We start from the raw sequence: 21,515 nt of genomic DNA, 5'->3' as shown, positions 1-21,515 counted from the left end.
ATGGCCTGGGTTATTTAAATATACCCTTGAGGATGAGGTCAGCAGAATACTGCTGGGATGACCTCTGACCTTAGATCAGTCAGAACACCAGGCAATAAGAGGTCAGCACTCCTGTAGAGCTTTGAGTCAACAGCTCTCTTCAAGGCTTCATCTCCTCACATTTGTGACGGTTGATGTGATGAGAGCTGCAGGGTGATGTTTATAATCTGTAAGCGGACACGGTAATGGTGGCGTTTTTGTGGTTCACATTACAGAATATGTACATCACTTAGTTTTTCTTGCAGGTGATATTGTTCAAATATTAGATGTTTAAGCTAAACTACCTTAGAAAAGCAGTTTAACGTTCAAAAGTACACTTCTTAAACGTGTATAAATATGTTTGTTTTTTTTATTTTGTTAGGTGACAAACACAAAATTCAGTGTACTTTATTGGAATTTGCTGTAATGCAAAGTAATGAATACTGAAGTGGAAGCATAATGATACATGGTTTTGACTTTTTACCACAAATGAAAATTTGAAAGTGTGGTGAAATTGCGTTCAGCACCCTTTACTCTAATGCCAGTAAATACATTTAGTGCATCAAACTACAAAACACTACTGGCACATCCACACAAGGAATCACGGTGTTGGCTGCATCATGCTGAGGATGTCGTTCATTTATAGGGAAAAGGAATCAATTACAGAAAACGGTTGAAACCACTTATCATTTGCCTTCCACTTCACAATATTATTACATAATTGATACATTTTGTTTGGGTCCAAATGTTCAAAACAACAAAGTACATAAACACTATTTCAAGGTATTAAATCAGCTTTTCCCACTTCAAATTCATTATGCTTTTGCCATAAGTAACGTAACACTGATTTACAGTTGGCTTGAAAACTAGAATGTTAAGAAGTGTAAAAATGTGTGCAAATGTATGCAAATAATTAAAAGGGGGGAACATTACAGAGATGTTTCTTTTATCAGACATCAGCATCTGTAGATGAATTGTGCAAGTAGATTATGCAATTTCCATATTGTACAGACATACCTGCTTAGGCTGAGGCAGAAAGTTATTGACTCTAGAGATGCTCCACATCCCATCGAGGTACTGCTGTGCCTGGATGGTGACGGTGCTCAGAGATCCAGTAAGCTGCCCTCCTGCCACCGTCACCTGCACACTGGTCTTAGACCCCGAAGAGGCAGAAGGGCTCTGGGCCCAGCCTGGAACTTTGTGCCGCTCCCCCAAAGGCAGGATAGAGCGGTTCGTAGACTGGCCTTTCACTAACTGCTTGGCATGGACACTTGCGGACGAACCAGCGATTCTGGAAGGCTGTTGCTGAGCGGACGTGGTGGGCAACGCTGCCATGTCTGAGCCGAAGGCAAGAACAGGAGAGTGGAGTGCCTGCAAGGCCTCCTTCCTCAGCTGGTGAAGAGGCGTGGAGCACACCTGGCAGCAGTCAGGTTCATGGCTCCCAGGTGTTTGGAGCTGATCGAACAGGAAGGTTGCATATCCAGGGTCCTGCAGGGAAAGAAATTACACAAGTTAAGTCAGGAGATGAAGGAGGTCTGCATCTGCTCATGCATTTCATTTAATAGTGTCTGTTGCATTTCAGAGATGCAGAATATCAGTAAGAGTAGAAAAAAAATTATTTTGCTGCTCCATCCTGTATCTTTTTATGTATTATAACTTTCAAAGAGAAATATAAATGAGCTAAAATTGGTGTTGGCAGGTTAATGGCCTGCCACAAACCTATGATTGGATCATGTAAGTTTAAGATTTAAAAGAAATTCTGAAGGAAAGTTTTGGGGAAGGCTAATTCATCATGACTACATTAAAATATTCCTTCAAATACTTTGTAGTGCTGAAAACTTTGAGTTTCAGAGACGGCCTTGTTGTCTTTCCACTTTGTTTCTAAGAAGGCTCCCCGAGCTTTCCATCTCTGCTTAGAGGGAGTGATAAAACAAAGTGGCAGCGCTCAAAGCAAAAATTATTTACATATGATAAGTCTCCCAGCGTGAAAACATATGATAAACCACAAAAAAAAAAAAAAAACTCAAAATAACTAACTCCACAAGTAAGCAGGAGTCGTGCAGAGCGGTGATTGAATTATTCAAAACATAAGTAAGGATGAAATATAACTTTATGTCTACATACACACCATCAGACACGTTTGGTCTCTTAAGAGGCATAAAGTGGCACTACAGGCTGCTGCCCTGTGGACTCATGGCCTAAGACAGGAGCTCACAGCCTGCACATAAATGTTTATGAGACCTTTGCACCGCAGAAGCTCTGTGGTGATCAGGAGGAGAGAAACAGTGGGGGAAAACAACAATCTACTGCTCTAATGCAGTGCCACTTAATACAGCTAACCCGACAGGCGCAGAGAGCAAAGAGGCCGGCCGAGGGACTCTAAATCAGCTCCTGGTTGAAGGCAGCTCAATACGCAGACAACCCCGCAAACACCAGCCTTATGAGGCATAATGGACACATATCAGCAATGCTTTTCACTGACTGTCAAACTGCTGCCTAATTGAGCTTTACAGGATAGCCGCAATAAGGTTTACATAAAGGATAGTAGTGCGTGAAGTCATAGGAAGCCAGAGTCTAATGTTAACTAAGTGGCTCAAGTTAATTATTTGCAAGCTGCCTATTTTACATGTAAACACGGACGGGGTGGAAAAGAAATGTCTCATTTAGTCTCACTGTAAACGGCTCAGCAACTGTCTTATGGATTAGCAAGTGCAGCACAGTCGCAGGCGGACATTATTGCTTCAGCCTTGTAGTCTTGTTGAGGGATTTAAATGTAAGAAGCTTACAGTTAAATGTGAAACGGTTGTGGGAGCTAAATAAGTCGGCCCTGAATCCACAGCATTGTTCAGAAGTGTAAATGCATTATGTCTGTGAATATTAAATTAATACGTGGCTTTCTTAACCTTGTAATTCATTTGGGATTTTCTTTAGCCCACTCAATATGAAAATAAACCTACCGATGAATATGTACATAAAACCAAACCGATATTTTGGAGAAAATTACCCGTAATAAACGGCAAAGACGTAACACTTTTGGCAGCCATCAGAAAGCTTTTTCCAGCAATGCTGGCCAGATTTTTGACCATTTGAATTATTTAGTTTCCAGCCACTGGCCAAGCTTTTAAGAAAAGCCCATATTTTTTTAATAGGATAGCTGTGAAACCAGGCTGCTCGGCTCAGCTTGGTTGTATGTTTGGAATCACTATGCAGTCAGATCATCAAATCACATCTAAGTATCTCTCAATCCAGGAAGAACCAAGGTTCAAGTCCACCAATACAAACAGGACAAAATCACTCTGGGGAAGGATTTGCTGTTAGAGGAGACAAAGGGTTGAGATGTTTGGTCTTAATGATACATTTTTTAAAAAAAATTCTAAATAATGATTACTTTGTACCTAATCAAGACATTGTTTCGCAGAGATGTCTTTGAGGCCTTCTTAACCAGTCAATCCAGAACATTTTATCTATTTCTGTCGTTTCATTTTTGTTTGCTGTCATCCTTGTACCATTGCCTCACTGTTTTTAACTAATAGCAATTAAACTCCATTCCTCAACAGGTTCTCAGCGCCGAGTCATCTTTGTGTGTCATCCAAGGTGTGATAACAAACTTAGCTTCAGAGATTCAACTGTGCAGCCGCTGTATAACAATGTAGTAACTCTACTTGGAAATTACAAGACAGACAAGCTAACATTTAGACTACAGCTCAGGTGTTGAGGAGAAACTGCCTTGTTGCAGAGCTCACATCTTCAGTGCTTTAGATTTGTTGCTTTTTATGAGCACAATATGTAAATATGCTACCATTACCACTATTTTCTTGATTCTTAGCACTAAATGTTATATATAAAATCCTATATTTTCACACATTAATTTTATTACTGTGATATTATAACAACCAATCAGTTAGGTGTTGGTTTGTGCTGCATAACCTCTATGCATTATTTCGAGAATGTGTTTGTCTTCTTCATACATTTTTAAATGATTGCAGCAACTTAAGGATCGAATTGCTTGGTCTAATGTGTAAACACAGACAAAATATCTAGATGTAAATCTAGATTATATATAGATTTAACACTGACTCATGTCTTAAGCAAAGAGAGCAGTTAGAACTATCGAGCATGGTAGTGGCACCATCATGCTGAGGATGTGTTTTGTTGTACTCATTGCTTTTTAACCACATCTCAAATCAACAGCTGGATTCTTAAAAGTTGGTCAAATTTAATCCCAAACACACATCAGAATATCAGCTCAACATTAAGAAATCACCTAAATGAATTAACTATGCTTAAAGTCGTAGACAGTTTCAACAACTCTGATAAGAGGAGAAGTCAGATTTACAGCTCAATTTATGCCAGAAGCTTGTCGATGCTTGAATGGTCCAAATGCATCACTGGGAGCCCAAAATCACATGACCTATCCAGAGTGCACATAAACTGCTCACCAGAACTGTATTTTCACCCAGGCAGCGTATCTAAACACAAACAGGACAGATCCACTGACAGAAGATGAAACGGTTTATTACAAAGCAGAGTGCAATGTGATACCGAGCCATAGAAAACGCCGCTGGCAGCTATTTTTACAATTTGGCCTCGCTTCATGTCCACGTTTCCGTATGCAGGAAATTGAAGGAAAGTCGTAATAAATAAGCCCCTCCCCTTCACCCTTTACCCTCCGACCACTCCTTTACCCACTCGGGGGGACTGGTAGATGAAATCAATGCCCGTCTTCCTCTTCATGCTTTGTTAGGCATTGATTTAGGGGCGCAGTAAAAGCGAAACACAAAGCTGAGCCCATCTGTTATTCAGTTTGGCTTCTGGAGGTTAGAGAGTGGGCCTTCTCCTGTAAAGCTGTCCATAAGCTTTATGCCCAGCGGTGTGAAGAAAGGGTCACGGCCGCAAGGCAGGATAGGTGGCACAGATTATGAGGATGATGATGATGATGTTGAGGCGAATGATGTGATTAAACTGAAGGCCACAGAGGAGAAGAGGTGAAGAGAAGCGATATAGGACATCAAGAGTGGCACATATTTCACGGAGGTCTGGTTATAGAAAAATTTCAAGAGCTATAGTGGAATAAAAAAAAAAGATTTTCTCCCTTCTGAAAACACCTTTTTGTTCGTCACACTCAAATGTTTCAGATTGAACCAATTTTAATATCAGACAAAGATAACCTGATTTTATTTATTAAGGGAAAAAAAGGTATAAAACAAACTTGAAGTCATTTCGAAAAATATTCACTCCCTAAACCTAATACCCAGTCGTGCACAGAGTGCACTTTACCTCACGATCCCAAACTAATGTTCCTGCAGGAATTTCTGAGAGCCGAGTTTATGACTCCAGCACTTCTAACAAGCCAGGAAGCAACAAAACGTCACCAGACCATCTCTTTTCTACCACCATGCCTAACCACAGATATGATGTCTGGGTTGCTGAGCTTCCAAATTGTCCCAGTTTTATCTTGTCAATCCACTGAACATTGTCTTGTTGATCATCAAGAATTTGGCAAAAGTGAAAAGGGTCTTTTGGTCAACATTACGTTGTGCTCTGCAGTGCTGTAGATGTTGGTTTGGGTTCTTTTGTGACTTCCTGAACGAATAATCATCAATGTGCTTTTGAAATAACGTTGTTCCCTATTTTCCCCAATTGTCGATAATGATTCTTAGTGTGGTTCACCAAAGCCTGAGAAATGACTTTGTGAACTATTTCCGCTTGTTTCTCAGCTGTTCTTGACTTTCTTTAGCTCTGCACATGATATGCTGCCTATTCCAGGTTGTCAGACAGGCTCTACTTAAATGCTTTCTTGATTTTAAAGGCCTGCTAGAAGAAAGCAGGCCAGGGTGTGGCGTCTGAAACTTAACTATCCAAAATACGTGGTCAGTCACAGTGTTTATGATTTGAACCCGCAAATTAGTTTGGGTATCCTTTTAACTTCAATGAAATCACCATTTGAAAACAGAAATGTTGGGTTTACTCAAGTTATTTTTGCCCGATAATAAAATACTTCAACTAGAGGCAGCAGCTCAAACACTTACGCTGTTTTTATCCTGCTCCAGCTAAACGCTTGAGGGCTTATCCATAGGCGTAAAGTAGAAGCATGGAGCATACGATGCATGAGTGCGCAAGCCCCAAAGCCATACTGTTTCTTTTATTATCCGTTTGATATATTACTGACAGGTGCAAGTGGGTGTGAAGGGTAGCATCGCTTCAGAGAAGTATGTAATGCAAGGCTGCGGCGCAGTCCGAATGCTCAAAGCATTCCCCGCACGAGGCGTGGAACCTCTCCAGGTCTTTGCGGCCATTGTTAATACGAGAGCTGGTTTTGGTTTCCAACTTGCGGCTTCTCACCGTGAAGAGTGCTAAAATGCTGCATAAGAGGTTCAGGGAGAGGCGGGAGGAGGCAGGCAGGGGTTGTGGACCTTGCCTGGAGGCGTGTGGATGGTTGTGTTGGTTTACTGCCTGTCAGTGGTGATCTTTATTAAACTCTGGGGACAAATCTAGTCAGATACTGTGGCCTTATTATGGAAACGAGCTGCACTGAGCGCCGTGGAGAGAGAAAGCCCAGCCGGTGGAGTGAACCCTTCACGGTCCTTGGAGACTGGAGTTTGTCTTCGTCCCTCACACTAACTGTGATGAAAACCAGGGCGGCGGCAGCAGCAAGAGAAACGAGCCAGCGAGCCAACTGTCTCTGTGGGTTGATGGAGAGTGTCATCACAGACAGGCCATGCCCGGAGGCTGATGGAAACAAGTTCAGCCGCAACCACTTATGGTAGAAAGCACCGGCGAGAAAGATGGACGGGATTTCTCTCCCGTGTGTCCTTAGTGTGCAAACAGAACTGAAATCACACCTCATTTACCTCGTCTTACCGCTGCACCCTTTCTCTGACCAGGCAAAGCAGAGAACTGCCGTCTAACTGTTTCTACATTCAGTGTTTGATGTAGCACTGATGTGGAGCACCGGGCCAGATCCAACCAGTTGACCTAAATCAAGGGAAGGTCACAGTGATTTGAAATGCATGAGGCCCCTCGCTTGCCGAGACACTTTTAGGCACGCTCGATTGAAAGTAAAATACTCCGGGACACCATATTTTCTATTCCAGTTGAGCCCGACAGATATTTTCCAAGCATGAAAGCTCACTATGACCCTCTGCAGGAATGGAAGAAAGAGAGTGAAGTGAAATTGTTTCAATCTGCAGACAGGATAGGAAGGAGTTTTAGGAAAAAGATTGAGATGTTCGTAAAAACGTCACCTAAAAGAGTCCGAGTTTATTTAGGCGACAGGTTTCTGTGATTCATAGTGTCCTGCGAAAGTATTCAACTTTGTCACATTTCGTCTCATTGTAGCCACAGACCTCAACGTATTTATTGTAATTTTGTGTGTTAGAGCCACATAAAATGATTAATTATGCCTGAAAAGTGTTTCGCGTATTTATATTCAATCTCCCTGAGTCAGTAATTTGTGGAACCACATTTTTCAGGCAGTTTTAGGTCCAAGTCTTTTGAGGTATTTCTAAACGAGCTTTACACATCTAGAGGTGGAAATTTCTGCTCATTCTGGAGAAAAGCCTCTGAAGCTCAGTGGGTGCGGATGGAGAGCATCTGTGAACATTATATATTCTCAAGTCTAGACTTTTACTTGGCCGTTCCAGTAGTCACTGGGTGAGAGGTAAATCCCAATAAAATTACAAAATGTAAAACAGTTTAAAGGGACAGAATACATTATCTATTATATGAGTTGACATAAAGGAATTCACAGCTGTTTGGTCCATTCTCTGTCTCTCTCATTAAACTGAAAAATAAGCCTTTTTAGCTCCTGATTAAGATCTAATTGCTCAATCACTCCTCACCCCCTTCCTTAGCCTCCCATTTATTGTTCTACTGGTACGGAAACATTCCTGAAAAGTAGTAAGTACAACACCACACTGCTTTATGTCTTATTCTCACACCAGTGCCAGTCCTGTTTACACATCACAGCTCTTAAGTACTTCCTACCGACTGCATTTCTTGTAAAATCAAGACCACACAGAAACTGCCGAACCTTTTCCGCTTCTAACTTTCCCTGAATGGAAGAAAATCATCTGTTTACTCGACCTGAGACGCATTGACCTAAAACGCGCACAACCCCGATAGATTGGTCCCCCAATAAACCGCAGGAGCCCCCCGTCCGGGACCCAGGGTGATCGCAGGAGCATGAGGCTGACTCGTTTTCCCACAGGTTAGCTCGGCTCACTCTGACAGCCAAGTTGGAGAAAAACGAGCACAGCTGCTGGCCTTGCCCCGGGTGAACACAGAGCATTAAGGCAGATTACGTTCCCAAGATAAAAGCAACACATCCAGAGGTGCAATCCCTCTCAGACCCCTGCTCCATCTCAGCTCCGGAAACCCACCAACTCTGCACGGATTCCCCGAGTTCGCCTGTGGCTCTGATTAGAAATCAGGTAAAGCTTTTAGAGCCACAGCAGACTGGGGATGCAGACCATTAAATTTAACCACTGCCTGCTCGGAGGCAGAGACAGACAATGACTCAGGATGTCACACTCGCATGCTACTTAACTGTGGGAACGCCTTTGGTGGAACACAAAAAGGGACGGTACAACAAATCACATCAAACAGATGTTTGCCCACGGTCTGCTGACTTGACAACATTAAGCAAACCTGTAATAAGACTTTCCCCAAACAAAGCGTCTCAGGAAACACAGGAAGACTGTCATTACCTACCTGACGACAGCCTCGGAGAAAACAAGCGGACAACCGCAGCTACAAATTCAATCATTTGCAGTGGATGTGAGCAGGAACGCCACCTGCGTGATTCATCCTGAGGATTTTACTGTAGAAGTCCTGAAGCTGTCACCACGAAAACACAAAATCTTATCAGGTAGTTTTGGACTGCTCTTTAAGAACGCTTGGAATAAGACAAAACTAACTTACAAGTAACTTTTCAGCAAGATGTAGGACCTAGTTTTAAGTCAGTAACCTCTTAATATTGATGAAAAAGTGTTAGATCCGTTGGCAAATTATTTCACTTATACCATGAGAAAAATATCTTAATATAAGTGAAATAATCTGCCAGTGGAACTAGCATATTTTCCATCAAAAATAAGTAATTATTTATTTAAAACAGGCTCCAGTTTCTTCCTGAAAAGTTACTCAAAAGTTAACGTGTCTTACTTAAAGTTTTCTAAGGTATTTGTACAAAAAACTAAAGAAAAATACTTAAGATTGTGTTTTTGTAGTGTAAGGGTGGAAGCTACAGCTACTTTAAAGTAAGGTTTTCAAATAAGCAATTTTCCTTTTAAAAATGACCATTTCAAACTATCTTCAGAACAAAGCAGCAGGTCATAATCCCCTCTCCAACCTATTTACCTTGTTGGGATTTGAGAATCAGTCTTCCTTTAAATGAGCATATAAATCATCGTGTCTGAAGAATCAAGAAGAGCTCAGTGACTGATGACAGCCCTCTGTCTTCTCGTCGTTTCTTCCTTTTTAAGCTGGCACTGAACTGCTGACAGAATGCAAATAGGCTTTCCCCTCTGTGACACTTTTAACACACGATCGCACCACCTGCCCGTAACATCACACTGTGACACAGGGGGGAGCAAACCAGCCACTCGATGAAGCACACAAAGATTTAACAGAAAAGAAAAGCTGTGACCTTCTTGTCCTTTTTGAGTTCGGTCCTGGCTGACATGCTCTATTTTTGGGAATTTCATGCACTGCGATACATCTCAGAGTAACCTACATTGCAGTCCGCAGCTCCCCACGACGCGCATTACCAGAGACGTCGCTGTCCGTCAAATCTGAAAAGGCTGCGAGTTTTGTTGACCTTCAGCTTCATATGTGATCACTCGTGTGTTTTTGCTAAACCGTACCGAAACCACCACAGACTCAAAGTGTAGATGTGTCATCTCTCCATAAGGTCGACCCATTTAACAGTTACTGCTCCTCCTTTCAGAGGCCACTGTAAGCCATTTGAACTCTTGCTGCCTTGGCTTCGTTTCCCTTGAACTTTTTCACATCTGTAATGTATTTTGTTTTGGTTTAAGTGAAAGAGAAACACAAAATAGTGTCAAATTGCGTTCAAAACCGATAAAAATAAAGTTTCTTTCTTATGAACTGCAACCAGCTTCCACATCTCTGCTGGAGAAAAGCAACCCCAACGTCATGATGCTGCCACTACCATAGGTTTTCCACCACACCTGTTGTTTTGCATGCACTATAGGTGACTTTGTAAGCAGTTAGCTGCTTTGTATTTGATTTAAGGGAATGGGAATAAAAAGGCACTAAATACAAATTATTGCTGCACTTTTAGATGCTTTCCACCAAATATGTTAACATTTTCTCCCGCATTGATTCTGCGTATCCAACTTTGCTTGTGGAAAAACTTGGTGATTTAAGTCTTTCAAAAAATGATTTCTTCTCGTCTTTCACAACAGGAAGGAAGTTGGATCCCCTGAATTTCACTTTGTATATAAGAGTCAATGGAGAAGAACAAAAATGCACATCAGATTATGAAAATATAGTAAATAAATATGAAAACCATGCATCATTTCCCTTCCATATTACAGTTGTGCACATAAAATCCAAATAAAATAGATTATGATTGCGCCACGATAATAAAGGGAGTGAATATTTCTGGAAGGCAAGGGAGAAAATGCAAAAAATATGTTCGTGTTTATACGTGTGTGTTTGTGAAGCCGTCTCTCACACCCATCCATCACTGTAGCCTCTCACCACTTGGCCATTTAATTACCTTTTCCTGTTCTCTTGTGCACTTAAAGAAAACAAGCCTTTTCAGACTGTTTGGACAGACTTCATTCTTCCTCTCCCCCACCTTTTCAATATCTTTCTCTGTTTCTCTCTCTCTTTCTTTCTCTCTGGAAAGGCGAGGAGGCCTCAGCTGGCTCAAGCTCTGGGTGTCTCAGCCCAAAATCCATCAAGCTTTCATCAGCTTTGACTGGGGTCAGAGTGTTGGAGGCCTAAGACAGATTCACCACTGGTAGGAAGGGAGACAGATGCAAGAAAGGATGTCTCAATTAGACATCTGGTGGTGACTGATCATTAGTTTGGTTCAATATGCGTCTGATTGGAGAGATTAAACAATGCTTGCACAGAGGAAACAGCCATCGTTGTGAGAATTGCTGGATTTCTAACTGAAATTGTCCAGAGATCTCTTTTGTTTCCCACTGAAAAAAACATGTTAATCTGTGAACTAATTTCATAGTAAGTCAATAACAGGCCAATATTCACGTCTCCGCTTTTTTTAAGTGTACATTTAAAAAGGCAATGTTTCAGTTAAATAAGCCGTTATCAACTCTGTTCCACACTTCATATTCAAATTAGTATTCCCATACCATCTGCTTGAGCTTGCTTGCTTGTTTTTTGTCTGAGTGCCCACTCTATTCCACATAATTCTCGTACAACAGTTCCACCAGCACACCCTGTTAGTCAAAATCATTTTCATACTGTAAGAAGCGCTGACAACTGCCTGCTTTTCTACGGCAGTTTGCTTAGCAGGAAAACATTTTGACTGGGAATTGCAGCGCTCCCAGTTCCCTGCAGTTTACTTAGAGGGGAAAACAAAAACAAACTGCTGCCAAGGGCTTATGGCGACTAATCTCCGTTCGTGGTTAAAGTGTGGCTGCAGTGAACACTAGGAACGTGTGTTTTCAGTGGTTAATTATCAAAGGGAAAAAAGGGAGTTACTCATGCTTAAACTGAATTAATTACGTACAGCACATGCATCCTCTGGACCAATAAATGTAAAAGAAATACATCACATCACATTTACATCAGCATTTAAATTGCGTTTTTAAATTACAAGCAACACACTGAGAAAACATGCGGAACGGGACGGTTCTTATGCACTTGGTGTGGGCCAGTTTACAGTGCCAATGTAAAAACAGCATTTTCAAAAGTAAAAACCACTAAGATTCAGAATGAAATCACAAATAATGCCACAAATTGTCATCAGACAACCATACTTCATCGATTAGGAACTCTGCAAATGTGGAAGTGGTTTCAAGTATCTGGCCAAAAAGACATGAAATGTTAAAATCAAAACATACAAGAACCTGTGGGAATATGTCAATAAATTCCTTTAAGAATTAAAGACAGTAAATTAATCCTTTTGTCCTTTTAAAGCCAAACCTTAAAGAGCATAAACCTGATAAATCTCAGTTTTTATCACAAAGACCCCCCTCTAAGTTGTATGTCCAGTTCAATATAACAAAATCACAATGAGGAAATATAAAGATGAGATTCAATAAAGTGAGCTGAAACAAGCTAACCTCAATCATTCTCCTATAATGTGCTTTTATGATCCGTGATCCTGTGTCTCCTTCCAGTTTTCCCAAGATATCCAATATACATAACATCTGAGAACATTTATTTTAGTGATATTTATTTTGCTTTTTGGTGACTGAAAAATAATCCAGTTTCCATTGTAATTGTTCCACTGCATGCAGCCATTTCTGTTTGAAATCTGAGTGTAAATAGCATGAAACTGCTCAAGCTCACACTGTGAATTTCACACTGGCTCAAGTCTAATATGAACCTGACTTTATGTTCCTGTTGTAATAAATAAATATAAAATCCTGGATCTGACCAGATTGCTGGGGAGGTGGGGACAAAATGATGTGCTGAGTATCCTTCATTATTAATTCTGTCCACTTCTCCCTCCAATAGACAGTATGGTGATTATCCTGGAACGCTGCCACTATAAAGGATAAATATTCATATTTTTCTGTTGCTGAGAGTGTCTGAGTTTCAGCCTCCCTCCCACCATCTCTCTCCACAGAGTCATGGTGGCTCAGTAGGTTCAGTGTGTGGGGAGAGAAGCACATAATGAGGCGCAGTAAGTGCTTATTGTTGAGCGTGGCACTTTTTTTATTTGCCTGATGTCTCAATTTTCACCTACGAGTTCCTGCACCAGTAAAGATATGTGAGCGACGGGCAAATTGGTTAACATCATAAATGTGTAGGGGTTATAGGAATACTCATTCTAGCTCCTTATATGCTAAAATCCTGAGCTGGGCTGAGCATTCCTGCCTCCTACATCCAGTCTGCAGAGCGTTGTCGCATGGAGTGACACACATTGTGTCTCAGAACAATGCAGCAGCAGAGTCAGTCTGGTAAAACATTATAGTGTAGGTACACCACAGAGCGGGGGTACTAATTTATCATAAAAGATGTCATTACCATGCCAATAACTTGTCAGAGAGCACAATTATCTCTAATAATAGAAACACAAAACATCAGGCCAGAGCTTTCAGTCAGGGATGATGTATTAATGGAAAACTGTTGTGTGTTTATAAAAAAAAATCCACACTGACGTCTGGCAAGAGTAAAAGGTAGAGATAAAACAAAACGACAGATAAGCTCCAACCAGTATCTAGTTTTTTTTTTTTTGTTTTTTTTTTCTGCTAATTGAGAAGTCTAGACACATTTTGTGAATCTCGGTGAGATAAGGAAGTCGGCTGAACTGTCTCTGTAGAGAATAGCACAGGCTAATCCACTTATTGACTCTGCAAGATTTTCATTCACCATCATTGAAAATGCTTAGCTTATCAAAATTTTTCCACATGCACATTTTTCCACTTTGTGTTTTAGGAACAATAGCATCCTGCAAAACAGAGTCGTGGACTACAACTCGAAGCTCCTTAAACATTTTCACCAAAAAATTTAAATATGCTAATTCAGACGTGGTTTTCCATGGATTTGGTGTCTCTCTCTGCAGTTATCTCCTCTATACCTCAAAGTATGTTCAAAGAATAAGATTAAAATTAATTTTATTTTGTATTTCATTTAATTTTAGTAAGGAAATCATTCGAAAGGGTTGCCTGGCGCAGCAGTTATCATCAATCCTGCCTGCCAGCAGAGGAATCCTGGGTTTAAACCTCAGTCAGAATCATTTTATGCAGAGCCGTGTGCATGTGTTGGTTTTCTCCAGTAACTTTGGCTTCTCTCCACAATCCAATAACATGCCTGTTAGTACATCACTCTGAATTGATCTTTGAAGGAGCTGCAAAGATCCACAGCTCCGATTTGAGAATCTGTTAATAAACATGTCCATTTAGGGAAGAGAGCGAAGAAGAAAGTCACAAGAAATGACTAGAGTTCATCACAATCAGTGCAGGGCAGTAAACGTGCAAGAAGCTGCTATTGTTCCATTAGATTGAACTTTAACTTTTTACATGCAAAATACTAAGTGTGGCACTTTGCAACATGTGGTGATAAGAACGGGTGGTGGCAGTGTCATGCTGTGGTGATATATTTCTTTAGAGGAATAAAGAAACCTACACTAGATAAGACTTGAGGCTGAGATGGATGTTCACCTTCCAGCAGGAGATCTTCAAAAACATGCAGCCAGAGATACAACGGAATATTTATATCGTAGCACAATGATGGTCTAGTCAAAGTTCAGACCTAAATCCAATTATAAATCTCTGTCGGCACATAAAACTTGATGTTTAAAATGCTCTTTTTCTATTCTGACCAAGGAGAATTTAACTTCTAAGTCCCAGCCCTGAAAAGTCTGTGTGACTTGTATAGGATAGATAAATCAAACACAAATTCCAAAAAAATGCAAAAGTTTGTGGTTGTAAAATGACATCCATGCTTTGTGAATACTTTTTCATGTGTGTATGTCAGAGGCACCGACATGGGAAACCCTGAAGTTAGCGTTTTCTATCTGCTCTCCTAAATTGTCGGAACAACAGATCTCAGAAAAAGTGGAGGAATTCAGATTGATGGGAAGACATGTAATCCTGAGACTGCAGCTTGTTAACAGCTGGACGGCACAAGAAGAGGCAACATGATGACAGAAGGTGTCAAATGACGTGAAAGCTTTCAATCTGGAATGTGATTTGTATATTTTGTTGAATATTACAACAGTATTTATATGAGTCGGTCTGTTGCTGTATTCATGAATGACACTTATTACCGCATATAATAGAATTAAACAAAGGTTTGAGCAAACAACCATAGAAGACAGAGACTTATGAGACTAAGACAGGGACACAAACCTAAAGGTATCAAGTTTAGGATGCAGACTCATCTCCTTGCCTCTCATGAGTTTCTTCTTACAACTAATGACTTCATGCGAGACTGAATAACATGCTACATCCATACTTTTTTCAGACACACATTCACAAAGTCAGATGTGAAGCAGATCGGGGGATGCAGAAGCACGCCCTCACCGTGCTCAGGGTTTGATTGTTGGAGCGAAGGGGTCGAAGGGCAGCTAATTTCACAACTCACAGGGGTCAACCCTGATGTGGCCTTCTGCTGGAGATCGAGAACCCCAACTAAAGCCCCGTCAAGAAAGACAATTGAACTCCGACCTCCGCGCTGATGGTGTTGACCTTAGACAGAGAGCACACACGTCTTAATCTGGGTCATGGAGAGAAGATCAGGTCCCCCGCTGCCAATCTGGAAACTACACGCCGAAGGAGCTCCTGCTGGTGTTTACCGTATAGTTTCTTGTTCATCAAATCAAACCATGAAAAAAAAATGTCACAAACAACAGGAAACGGTCAGGAAAAATCTTTTTCTTATCCAGGATATTGTTGTGGTCACTCAGGCCTGTGTTAGATGAACATTTGAGATCACTGCATGTGTCCTTGTGGACAGGTTGGACATTTACCTTATTCTGATTAGTTACAGGGATCAGCTGAAAACTTGGCAATTAGTATGTAATGAGTAGTATTGTCGTAGCAGGTGCAAACAGGCTTCAGTCAGAGGTTAGTTCAGATCTGCAGCAACATAGACTGCTATAAAAGAGCCTTTCCACCCCTAAAAGAAACATCTGTAATAACTCTGTAAGAGCTCTCATTGTCCGGGTTTCTTCTAATTTGTATGAATGTTTGCCGTATTATTTAATTTAATTAGAAGTTGATACAACAAATCACTAAATTAGAGTAAGCATGCACTAAGTGAAGTAAAAGTGGCCCTGCCTGACCTTGGGATCTCGCTCTGTTAGTTTCTTTTCTGATTGTTGTGAATAAAGGCCACCAGCTACTTTTTCCTCTTTCTTCTCTTTATTGCTGGGCAATTAGTTGGGCTTTCTGCTAAGCAGCTAGGCTGCCGTTGATTGCTTAACTCTTTACTCCCTGAATCTTTTATCAAATGCATAACATATTATCCAACAGATTCACAAATGTACACAAACTGGTCATTTGAACAAAGGACATGTAGGAGGACAGTTTAGCTAATACAAATTAGCTAAACTGTAAATAATCTGAATGAAGCGCACCACTAGGTGGCAGCAAAGAACTCCAATATTGCATCTGAACATATGTGTTGTGTATGCATAATGAGGCATTAGAGGTATAAATGCACACATCGCCCTAACTTTGAGATAATACTCTACGAGACGTTAACACAAAACAACCGTAGTTTTAAAACAATGTTAACAAAATAAGAGTGATGAATGAAACTCCTTTACTTTCCACTTTATGATTGTGTTATTTGATAACTGAAATATTTTCAAAGCCAGCCCAGTTTGGCTAATTTGTATTCAACTGTAACGTGTAAAAGCCGTATTTCAGCCAGCTGACCAGCTGTCTGCAGTAAGGAGTGGAGGAAGGGAAGTGCTTGTGCGCCATAAAGACGACACCTCAGACACTTTCTCTAGCATCTCTATTAGAGGATTTCAAACTATAAGAGCAGCTCTAAAATAGTAATGACTTTGAATAACACCTAATGTGAAGTGACAAGGTCTTGTCCTTTTTTTGACTTACTTGTTTTTCTTACCTGATATTTCATCAGCGCTCTCGTAGCTCTCCACTGATCAGAATTTCCTCAAAGCTGCACTCTAAAACAAAGATTTTTGCAGCTCTATTCCGTGCCTGCAGCGGAATAGAGCTAGCCTTTGTAAAGATCTACAGAACGTGTGTGATGGATGGATAAAATTATTTGACACCTCCAGCCTGACGGAAAAGGTATTGTGATTGAGGTCTAGAGATCACCCAGAGAGAAGGAGTGTCTCGCTTTTATGATTAACATCACGCCAAAAAGGATTTCCCTTCCTAAACAGAGACATGTGAGGCTGCCAGCCAACGGGACACGGCCAGATGGGATGTCTCTCAGATCTCCTGCACCGTTTTAGGGACAAAAATTACCCAAACCTGTGTCAACAGCTGGGAAAGGCATCCCCCTGCCGCGCTTTATGAAAGTGATAAAAATAACGCCGTGAAGTATCCCACTGTGGGTTACACCCAGAACAGGTCTGTTTTTCCTGACTGGGAGGGTCACCGTCAGCCAGAGCTGGACCTCCAGCCAACATACATCAAGGCAGCACTTTCCTACTCCTCCATTTTCGCCCCTGTCCTTTCCTGTTTTGACAGGAAACAGGAGATGATAACATAGTCGCACAAACAAGCAGAGATTGCCTCCGACCTGCTGCCATGCTGTCCTCGTGTCTGTTTTCTTTAAAGAGGCTCGTGTCCAGGCATTAAAAAAAAACATAATACAACAATGTGTTCCAAAAACACCACAGAGGAGCATATGCACACACACACACACCTGATGGACACCTGTCGTCCAGACAAGCTTTCAAAAGCTTGTCGTGGTCCATTGTCCAAAACAAACTGCCTCAGTCACGGACACAAGACTGAGACAGGAAAGATTTAAGCAGCGGCGTTCACTGGGGGGACCCAAACATCAAACTTCAAGGGTAGGCAGAGGATAAACGTCTCGCAGAGAGAGAGAGGAAGGCTGGAGAGGGGAGTGGTTCACGGCTTGGATCTCCTGTCCGAAGCTCTTTTTGAAATCTGCGTCTTTTATGTTGTCAGGAAGCACACCGCAGTAAGACACAACAACCAGGGTGACGGAGCCATTAGAGATGGCTTTGTAGACGGTGTGAGAATTTCAAAGGAGTGAGAAACTTTGATTGCCCTTTTTGATCCCCCGCTAGCCTTTGTTTATGAGCTAATTAAGCATTGTTCCACTGCTGCAGGGGTCTTCAGCTCTCCATCCAAATAGCACCATAGCATGACTTTTAAAAGCTGCTTTATTGCTTTTATGACACCCTCTGGCCTAACAATTAGAATGGGAATTACTTTTTATATTACAATCTAGTGTGGGAATCACCTTCTGTCAGGAACGCGCAATTAGTTTTTAAGTTGTGCAAATGTTTGCATGCCGAGCACACAAAAAAGAGACAGACACACAGGCGAACACATCAGATGGGTCAAATTCAGTTCAAACCTGGTCTGTGGTGTCTGCATCTGTGGGAGTTCAAGTGTGTCCAGCATTCAGCCCTCGGCTGGACTGCGCAGCCAAAACAGCTCTGCTCTCACAAAGAGATGAAGACATAAAGGCCCAGCATGGGGCGAGGGAGCGCCGAGGGGTCAGCCTTGGACCAAAGGGGAAGGAAGGGGGTAACGTGGACATGGTAATGACCGTGTGACTTTGGTTCACAAGGCCAGCGGAAATGTTAGGACACATCTGAGCAGAAATGTGTTTACCTATTTGTGTCTGAAAGTCACACGTCACTGGAGATGCAGGTGCATCACAGTGACGTAACAACATCATTGAAAAGTTTAGCTGTTCAACTCAAGTAGATAAATTTCAATAATATGCTGATATATTACAAAATATTTCAGGTCATTTTGATAATTGTATTTCTTTAAAATATCATAAGACAACAGAAAAGGTTTTTAATATGAAATATTATCCCTGATGTGACTGACACAATGAAGGAGAGACTACTGACAAAGATCGACAAGGAGATGCTACAGAACAGACAGGGTTCTGTGTCCTGGCATATAAATCGAAAGTTGAGTGGAAGGAAAAAGTAAAAAGTGTGGTAGAAAATCTAGTACAGTATATGGGCTTCACCAATTAGTGCATAAAGATCACCATCATTCCTTGCGATCGCCTCCATGTCATGCCATAAAGTTAAATGTAACACGAGTTACATTTAAGATCTTGACGAAGTGGATCATTTCAGGAGAAAAATGCCTGTCTGCATATTGCTTAAATGTGAAATTGCTTTAAAAACAGTGAAACCGCACATGTGTTTGAAGAACCCATATTAGTTTCAAGTCAAGCAGTACATTCAACTTGCATTTTTGGCCACCATAAATGTAATAATTAAAAAGCTGCAAAATTGTGATTTTTGCATAAATTAATCTATAAACATGATATATTAAACATTTACCTTTAAAAATATATCAGATGCCACGTATTTTGTAAAAAAAGGAAAAAAAAACACTTCTAAATCAACATTTTAACTATGTTAATAAGAGTGAAATATCATAAGTGTGAGCATCACAGCATCAGTTCCTGTTCTCACCACTAAAACGTGGCAGGAATTCAACAGATTCACAAGCGCAGGTGTGCTTCCCAGGAACTTCCACCCCTTTAGTGCCAGGAATCTGTTGAGGGACAGCATTTCCGTGTTGCACAGACATGTTCAGAGGCATTCCAGTGATGTTTTTGTTTGATGCATAAATTTAGAGCAGTAAACAACAGTTACGATCTGTCATTTTGATTTAGACGTCACCGAGACAAGAATTACTTCGGACCCCTGAAGCCTGTTTCAAAGATTAACTGCAAACCGAAAATGCAAAACCTTAAAGATGGTACAAAGAAGGTATGAAACTCTAACTAAAAACCAACTCGAAATGAAAGTTAAATATTGAGACAACCTAACTTTACTAGATTCATCCACCAAACAAACATTTTACTAAAAGTAGGGATGTCAGAATCCCCAAATATTAGTCCTTGATGCCTATTAAGGCATTTTTAAATGATTGATATAGGGGATGATCATCCATCAAAAGAACACAAAAAAGACACAAGCTTTTTTCCCAACAATGAAAAAAGAAAATCTTTACTGAAGCAACTCTGGTTATAGTGGTATCAGATTATTAAACACTAACAAATGCCTAATCTTTAACAACTCAAAACACACAAAAAATCTTGACTTTCCTAACTTAAATTAAAAAAAAAAAAAAAAAAAGGTATTTGGACAAGAATAAACGTGGGGAGCCACATAACAGCCCACACTCTTCACAGGAAATTCTGCGAGCTTGATGTCACTCTCAGCAGGGGAGCTGCTCGCTACGCTGGGGGGGTCTGCACCACAAAGTTCCCTGAACAAGCAGGATGCCTCATCTTTTACAGGCGATGCTGAGGTGAGCAGGAAACGCAGAGAGACGGGAAGAGGCAGTTTGGGACTCGTAAACAGAAAGGTTTAAGTTTAAGTGCTCGGCACACATGAAGGAGATAAAGCAGCCCAGAGCTCTCCACCAAAGAGAGTGACATCATAAAACAGAACGGCGACAACAAGAGGGGAAGCATAAAGGACGTGTCTATTAATGGGAGGCCGATCATAAAAGAGAGGAGATGGAAGGTTTACTTCAGCAAGCATCAGCTGGGAGTCATGACCATCTCAAGATGTCAACATTTTTCAAGGCAGTAAAGCTCTGCTATTTGAATATAAATCTAATTATCCATGTGTGGCTGTTTTTAGGAACATCAGTAACTCTTGGTCCAAGTCGTTGCAGACATGCAGCGAAAGGCAACAAAATATTTGGCGAAGTGAGCAGTTTCATTTGGAATCTTCCCGGGAGTCTTAAAAACAGCTTTTGTTGCTTCTGTGAAAGAATAATAGGAAACCAGATTCAAACTGCAAACACCATTTTACTTTTAATATCTTTTTGGTTGCATTTTTGTCAACCAGTTGTTTTTAAAAAATCTGCCAAATAAACCAATATTAACTAGTGTTTATGTGCTATACGATAACATTAGCCTTCACATGGGGTGACTGCCGCAGTGGTAGAGCAGTTGTTTTGCAATCATAAGGTTGTAGGTTCGATTCCAGCTTCCTCCTGTCACATGTTGATGTGACCCTGGGCAAGGCACTTAATCCCAAATTGCCTACCGACCTGCATATTGTTGTAGAAATGTGTGGTGAATTTGGCTCTAGTGAAAGTATTCTACTGCAAGAAAAACATTTCAACATTTGCACTGGAAAATGTTTCACCATCTTCTGACATCTCCCTGCTCACCGCAGCGTTGTTTTATTAACAGAAGCTTTTTAAGAGGCAAAAAGTACCCTTTGGATACTCTATTTCCTAGAAGTACAGAAGTTTGTTGAACTGCTTCGAAGAACCTCAGGTGCCAATCTCAGAAAAGCACACACCTACTGTATCTTTATTGAGTTTTTCTTCAAAAAAAAAATCCATTATGAAAATCCATACAGTTGCAGATGACCTTTTCAGTGCTCTGCCTGTTGAGAAATTCAACAACATATATTTTTTTTTATGGAAATAAAACCAACTTGGCTGCCATTTTGCAGAATGCAGGGCTATTCCATTTCCTTTCAAATGTCAGCAGACAAATTATTATGTCAGGCCATTTAAGGCTGAAAGAAAAATGCTAGGTGGACAAACAGCTTTCCTTTCTAAAGCAATGCGTCATAATGATTTGGAGCAAATCTAGAATGTAGGGTATTTCCATAAAGGGGATTGAAATGTAATTTATTTCCATGTCCT

General features: G+C 40.9%; 1 protein-coding gene across 2 annotated transcripts in view; it reads right to left on the bottom strand.

The window, feature by feature from the left end:
- The window catches only part of kif26ab (kinesin family member 26Ab), an 80,888-nt gene that overhangs the window by 47,035 nt on the left and 12,338 nt on the right, over window positions 1-21,515 (bottom strand). For both annotated transcript variants that reach the window (XM_014987090.2, XM_014987092.2), the window contains exon 3: window positions 1,036-1,506. In XM_014987090.2, coding sequence (XP_014842576.2) covers window positions 1,036-1,506 — 471 coding nt within the window. The remainder of the gene's footprint in view (window positions 1-1,035; window positions 1,507-21,515) is intronic.

Source organism: Poecilia mexicana, unplaced genomic scaffold (genome assembly GCF_051168715.1).
Source record: "Poecilia mexicana isolate PSO_F unplaced genomic scaffold, ASM5116871v1 scaffold_22, whole genome shotgun sequence".
Taxonomy (NCBI): Eukaryota; Metazoa; Chordata; class Actinopteri; order Cyprinodontiformes; family Poeciliidae; genus Poecilia; species Poecilia mexicana.
This window is presented reverse-complemented; position numbering and strand designations above follow the sequence as displayed.